The following is a 6,921-nucleotide window of genomic DNA, read 5'->3' on the forward strand; positions in this document are numbered from 1 at the left end:
TTCAAATCCTTTTTTTCAGTTTCAGTTTGTAGTTTTATTTTGACAGCATAGATTCTGTTTTTGTTCTGATTTTCCTCTGAATCCTCCAGACGACTCCGACGACGACGAGCCGCTGACCAAGAAGAAGAAACCAGCAGCGAAAGACAAAAAGGAAACTTCTCCTCCCAAGTCCGACGAGTCAGAGGACAGAAACTCTGGTGATCCTTCACACATCCTCGTGTCTCTGCAGCTCAGCTCCCTCAGGCTGCTGTGGATATTTATTTGTCTTTTGTTTCCTCAGATTCAAACGCAGCTGGCGACTCTGACTACGATCATCAGGTGAAAACATCCAAACCTCCAGCCAGATCAGCGAAGAAGAAGCAAACCCCTGGAAGGAAGAACAAACCAGCGGGCAGGAAGAAGAAAGGTGGGATTACTTTCCATCTTTCTGGTTATTTTCTCATCCTGGTGAATGAAACGGTGAGATAAAACGCAGCGGTTGTTTTATTTTCTCCACAGCGCCGTCAGAGCGCGACGAAAGCTCCGACGACGAGCCGTTAAGCAAAGTTGCTCAGAAACTTCCTGCGAAGAGGAAGAGGAAACCCGTCCAGCTGTTCTCTAAATCCTCTCCGGTTGTGAAATCCAAGAGGAACGCCTCCAGGAAGAGCGGTGAGTCCAAATCTGCCTTTCCAAAAAGTTTCTCTTCCTCATTTAAACAATCAAATTCAGCTTCAAATCTTTTTCTCGGTTTTAAAAGTTTTTCTTTTTTAGGTTTCAGATCTTTTTTTGTTTCAATATTTTATCCTGTTTGAAATCTTTTTTTAGTTTGAAATCATTTTCAGTCTCAAATTTCTTTTCCTGTTTTTTTATTTTTATTTTAAATCTTTTTATTGGTTTCAAATCTTTTTTTCTTCAGTTTCTGATCTTTACTTTCAGTTTTAAATATCAACTCTTCCTCTTTAAAAATGCTTTCCTCTTAATTTAAACCAATAAATTCACTTCGTTTTAACTTGTTTTTAAGTGAACTACGCTGAGACGTCGAGTGAGCACAGCTCTGATGACGAGCGGCTGCTTGTGACGAAGACGACGACAAACGATTCATCCAGGAGAGCGACGGCTTCCCAACGAAAATCCCTAAAAGGTGATCCGGTTGCCGGTCCGATTCCCTCTGCGATCAGTTCAGCCGCTAAGCTGCCGGTTTGATTTTTAGACGCTTCGTCTTCCGACGACGACGGCTCTCCCCAACGGAAACCGGGTCGGAAATCCACGAAGAGCAAGAGGCTGCGAGGAAGACCGACGAAGAAGGCCTCAGGTTCTGCAGCAGCAGATGCAGGCTGATCGCTGCCAATCACTCGTTTTAACGTTTGCTGCTTCTCCCTGGCAGGAAACTGGGATGATGACGACAGCTCAGATGACGAAGCTGCGGCGAATCGCTCCAACCGGAGAACAAAGAGCAGAACAAAAGCTTCGACCGGGAAACGGAGGAATCAGAAGCAGAAAACATGGAAAGGTAAAAACAGAGTTTCACTGTTGCAGCTTTTATTTTACTGACGCTGGAAATTATCCCAGATTTTAAGACAAAATGTGGCACCAAAGGCTGGAAAAGTCCAGCTTCAGTCACCAGTAATGAAGTCATTTCAGAAAAACGCATTATGTTTGTACCTGCAGTCTAATAAAAATAGCACAATTTTATGGAGCTAAATTGGAGCCATAATTTTCATTCAAAATCAAATTGGATCTGAAAAAGATTTTGAATCAATTTGATCTTTTTTTTTTGTTTTTGTTTGAAATCTTTTGTTTTCAGCTTCAAATGTTTTTTTTCTCTTTCAAATCTATTTTTCTCTTTTAAATATTTTGTTTTGTTAATTTTTCTTCCTGATTTTTTTGTTTTACATTTTTTTCAAATGCTTTGATTTTTTTAAGGTTTAAAAATCATATTTTTAGTTCTTTTCGGTTTTAATCTTTTTTTTTATTTTTAAATGTTTTTATTTTCAGTTTTTGTTTCCTATGCTTTCTTTATATTCAAACATTTTTAAGGCTTCAAGGATTTTTCCAGTTGAAAATCTTTTTTTTTTGTTCAAATCTTTTTTCACTTCATTTTATTATCAGAAACAGTTTCATGTTTTTAATGTTTGTTTTTTTTCATTAAAAATATTTTATTTGTCACTGAAATTGTTCCTGTTTCCAGAAAACATGTTTTGAAGAAACAGTTTATCTGCACACCATGTGATCAAACTGTGCTACATTTTTCTGACACCACAGTTTAGGTCAGTTAGAAAGCAGCAGATTGAACTGAATGGTGACTTCAATGCTTTTCCTCGTTCTGAGAAAGCACGCGGTGACAGTGGAGAGAGACAACTGGAGAAGAATCCTCCAATGGCTCCAGATCAGCATGAGCGGCCACCGGCTGATGGAAAGAAGGAACCAGGTGTACTTTCTATAGAGGAACAACAGAGAATAAAGCTAGAAGCTGAAATAACAACAAATAATGCAAAGTGGAGAGTAGTAGGAGAAAGTAGCAGGGCTGGAAGCCCACACAGCTACAGAGATAGCTCAGGTATTTCAGGTAAATAAAGTTTTAGGCCCAAGCGCTCGACCATGTGGTACTCCAATGTGTGTATAGAAAAATCGTTTGTAGCTAACAGACCTGGAGTTTGTAGCTTCCTGGTCATGGTGGTGTTTTTGTTTCAGACGTACCGAGCAGCATTACAGACGAGGAGGCTGCCATCCGAACAGCCAAACACACAGAAGTGACCAGAAAGGTGAAAGTCGCTCTGCAGAGGTGTGACGGCGAAGACAAAGAGTCCGCTGCAGCCGCCGCCACTAAACCCACAACAGGTGAATCTTCACGCCGTCCGCTGTTAAACCTGCAGCGATCTAACGAGGGCGCTAACGGTTTGGTTTTTTCTCCACAGAAGAAGAAGAGACCGAAGAAAAGTCGACAGCAGAAAACCCAGAAAAATCCTCTGAGGAGGAATAAGAGACAAAACTTTCCTTGAAAACTAGTTAGTCCTGAATTCATCTGTAGGCTTTTATACATTTTGTTTCACGTTTTTTAGGTTGGGGATCAACTTTTCCAGGTTCCTGAAATGAATTTTGTTTTCTCATTTGTGGCTGTTTGCCTGAAGTTCTTCTTCTGGTTTTTAGAAAATGTTTTTAACCGTGTTGTGAGTCGTCGTCCACTCTGCATGCAGGTACACACACCTAGTTTTAGGATTTTCATTTTATATCAGTAGAAAATTAGGTGGAATCCCTCTTTTAGTGTCATAATAAAATTATTTAACCACCTCCTATGAAAAATGATTCCCAAAATATTTCAAGTTTAGGGAAGGAAATTGGATTTCTAAAACTTTTTTTTATACTTTAAAAGATCTCTGGCAGTGTGAGTTATTGAATTATGTGATGTTTTGGGCGTAAATGAGTTAAAAATGGGTTTTCTCTCTTTTTTGGAGGAGAAATGATGGCATTGTTGGAAATTATAACTTTGTTTTTATTTTGTTTTTCACAATAATCTTCTGAGGTATGCTATAATATTTGTCCCGTTTAAGAAAGATGTTTCATGTTTAAAATATACCTAGTGGTGTGTTCCTTGATGTTCAAATGTGCAGGTTTTATGTATGTTAATATTAAAATTTGCTACATTATTTGAAAATTAGTCTTTATTAATTTTCAATTACAAGAATTAAAAAAAATATTTGGAATGATTTTTACAGATAAATGCCACTGCAGTGTTATGAAAACAAGGCGCACTCATTGTTTGCATGGTATAATTATGTATCTTAATGTTGACTTGAGTTATCTATTTGTGATTTTATTTATTGTTAAGTCAAATAATTGATATTCCTCTGCTGCCAGACATTTACACTAATCACCGGTATAATAATTTTGGATGGGAAAAAAAAAATCCAGAATTTACTAATTTGCACAGAAAATCAAAATATTTTACAAAATGGAGTTTTTGTTGAACTATTAGATCCTTAAATATCGATAAGGGATCAGAAATTCATTAAAATTACTTTTCAGAGAGGAAATATATTTTTAAAAAAAGCAAGAATTAAACTATTACGAACATAAATATGAAATTAAATAAATACTTGAGTGAAATTAGCCTTTACGTGTCCACGTACTGAGCAGTTAGACGTAATAATGTGGGATGTAGTGACCCCTAGCGGCGCAGCTTGGACTTCACGAGCGATTTTCGTCTTTTTAATCCATAAAATATATATTTTTAAGGAAAATAAGTAAATTTTATTATTTTTAAGTATTGGGTTTTAACTTTAAAGACCTGTGGGGAACTTAAATCGTTAAGTTTATTGTAGGATTTAGTGTACTTTCTCCATGTTTTCCTCTCCATGGATTTGAGAAGTGAGGTCTGTTTCCGCTCTGAAACCACGTCCGCATTTCATGCTGCTGGTTTTGGCTTTGTGGTCGAACTGGTCTGGATCGGATATGACGTCAGCAGTTTCGGTTTCGTCCCACTGTCAAGTCGCCCAGGATCGGAGCAATGAAGTAAAGAGAAGTAAAATTTACAGTAAGTTTCACCTTCTCCAGATGTTTTTAGCTGTCAGTCTGAATGCTAAAGCTGCTATCCATCAGACTGAATTACACAGGAATAAATATCACGGTCTGTTTGTCACGTCTGTGGGAAATGTTTTTATGTGTTTATTGTGTCTATAGATATGCATAACATTTTTAATTCCTATATTTAAGGTTCTTGTTGGTCGGTTTCTGAGTTTGGGTCCAGAAAGAACCAAACACACACACAGCTGACAGGAAGTTTCACTTTCGTTGACTCGTTCAGACTGAAGGAAATAAACGAAACATGTTGATATAAAATATGAGAAAAGTCAAAAACAGAAGCTGAGAGTGAAAAGCAAGTTATTATCTCTGCTTCTGCAGGGATTAATTGCCTGGTCACGTGATCACCTCAGTTTGTTCAGGTGTGTGTGTGTGTGTGTGTGTGTGTGTGTGTATGTTATGCTTTAAGAAAAACCACAAATAAAGAAACTTCTGCACCAAAAGTGGTGGAAATGAAATTAATACGGGGTTCCAAGTGGGACAAAATTCCCAGATCACGTCCTGATCCTGAAAAGTGATCAGATTTATCTGATCACTGCCATTGATTCATAGATTTCATCTCTGAGAAAATGAAAAGTTGTCCTGCAGAACCAGAACAACATGACGAAGCAGGTTCAAAGTTCGTTAATTATCTCCAGGATTGCAGCTGGGAGGGAACCACTCAGTTTATTTTCCCTGAGTTAAACTTTAGATGGGTCTTATGGGGCTGTAGCCCAGGGACAATAGAATCAATAGAATAATCAGTTAGTCATCAGAATACTCAATATCATATTCGTTTTATCATTAGGATAATCAATTAATCATTAAAATAATCAATTAAAATTAATCGGCAGAATAATAAACAAAAATTGATAAATCAGCAGAGTAATCAACTGCACAAGCGATTAATCTATAGGATAGTCAATCAATCATCAGGATAATTGATTATTAAACTAATCGTTAGTTGCAGCCATGAACGTCGTTAATTTTTTTTTTGCTTGTTTCTGTAGATGGATTTCCCGGTGGAGGCCACGGTTCACATCGACCGGTTCCAGGATGAGCGGGAGGTCCGGCGGCTCCTCCAGTCGTACGGCTTTAAGGTGACGGATCTGGGCCCAGGTCGGGTCCAGGTAGCGGGTTTGTTCCATAACCTCGAAGCAGTGAAGGCCCATTTGGAGCGGCTCACTGAGGCAACGCCGCGCTCCTCCTCGGATCTGCCGTCCGCTTCGTCCGGAGCGATTTCAAAGCACAGCAGGAATAACGCAGATCCAGGTTCCACACAGAGACGTTCAGCCTCTCTGGGGCCCAGAACTTCCTCTGGTCCAAAGCACCAGGCGCCAGATTACCGGACTCCAGGCGCGGTGATTATGATCGACTCTGATGTCTACATGTACGCCAAGCGGTTCAGGAAACAGCAGCTGGACGACCTCCTGACCCGGCAAGACGTCCAACATGAGGTGAAGGCAGAGGAAGAAAACACCATCATCAACCTGCAGGGTCCAGACTCCGGGTCGGTGTCCAGAAACCTGCAGCTGCTCCTGGAAGGCCTGCGCAGAACCCTCCGGACCCAGGAAGTCCTTCTGTCGGACCTCAGCGCCGAAGGAAAACGCCTTCTAGGCAGAATCCGAGAAAACAACAACTCCTTGAATTCAGTTCTGGTGTTTGAGAAGAACGACAGACTCCATCTGGTCGGCCCGTCCAAAGAGAGCTACGACCTGAAGCAGAGTCTTCAGGGGGGCCCAGTAGACCAATCAGGAGCCAGAGGACAGCCGGCCGATCGGCCCAGGAGAGAGAGGAGCCGATCGGTGCCAACCAGGAGTCAGAGGAGTCCAGCGGCTGACGGGGAGGTTTCCTCATGGAGGGGCGGCGGACAGGAAGCGCCAAGAGGACGAAGCCTGTCGGAGTCCCGCGCAAAACGGGAAGAAGAAAAACTCGGAAGAAAAGACAATCATGTTCAGACTGCAGAAGGCCGAAACAGAGGCGGAATAATTCAGTCTTTGAGAAAAACTGTAGCAGGTTTGTTTAAAAAAAAGAAGAAAAAGGACAAATAATCATTTCTACAAATACCCGAATCACTGCACTGAAATAATCCCAATTCACATTTCAGGATTAATTATGAGCTTAAATATCCTGAAACTGGCTGTAATAAGACATGAAATGAATGTAGCTGAGATTAAACTGCAGGAATCAAAGTTTGATCAGTTTTTAAAATAATTTTAGGGCTGCAACTAACTATTATTTTAGTAATCGATTATTCTAACAATTAATCGGATAAACAAAATGCACAAACTTTTTACCTTTTTTATACAACATAAGAAATTCATTAAAAGATGCAAATAAACAACTAATTAAATTCTTTTTTCAGAACCAGGAGGAGCTAAAACT

General features: G+C 39.8%; 2 protein-coding genes across 2 annotated transcripts in view; both read left to right on the plus strand.

The window, feature by feature from the left end:
* The window catches only part of LOC106951940 (dentin sialophosphoprotein-like), a 14,301-nt gene extending 10,670 nt beyond the window's left edge, over positions 1-3,631 (plus strand). The window contains exons 10-17 of the mRNA XM_015039733.1: positions 84-197; positions 281-406; positions 499-648; positions 1,001-1,120; positions 1,190-1,291; positions 1,364-1,489; positions 2,671-2,817; positions 2,895-3,631. Of these exons, the coding sequence (XP_014895219.1) occupies positions 84-197; positions 281-406; positions 499-648; positions 1,001-1,120; positions 1,190-1,291; positions 1,364-1,489; positions 2,671-2,817; positions 2,895-2,959 (950 nt within the window). The 3' untranslated portion in view covers positions 2,960-3,631. The remainder of the gene's footprint in view (positions 1-83; positions 198-280; positions 407-498; positions 649-1,000; positions 1,121-1,189; positions 1,292-1,363; positions 1,490-2,670; positions 2,818-2,894) is intronic.
* A 732-nt stretch (positions 3,632-4,363) lies between these two features.
* LOC106951942 (uncharacterized) lies at positions 4,364-6,808 on the plus strand. The gene is made up of 2 exons (XM_015039735.1): positions 4,364-4,510; positions 5,547-6,808. Exon 2 carries the CDS (start codon positions 5,547-5,549, stop codon positions 6,585-6,587), a length of 1,041 nt encoding a protein of 346 aa, XP_014895221.1. The 5' UTR covers positions 4,364-4,510; the 3' UTR covers positions 6,588-6,808.
* The last annotated feature ends 113 nt before the right edge of the window (positions 6,809-6,921 follow it).

Source organism: Poecilia latipinna, unplaced genomic scaffold (assembly GCF_001443285.1).
Source record: "Poecilia latipinna isolate Pla-1442-1.1 unplaced genomic scaffold, P_latipinna-1.0 Scaffold480, whole genome shotgun sequence".
Lineage (NCBI taxonomy): Eukaryota > Metazoa > Chordata > Actinopteri > Cyprinodontiformes > Poeciliidae > Poecilia > Poecilia latipinna.

Coding starts and splice junctions, on each gene's coding strand:
- LOC106951942 (XM_015039735.1), top strand. CDS start 5,547: ATGGATTTCCCGGTGGAGGCCACGGTTCACATCGACCGGTTCCAGGAT.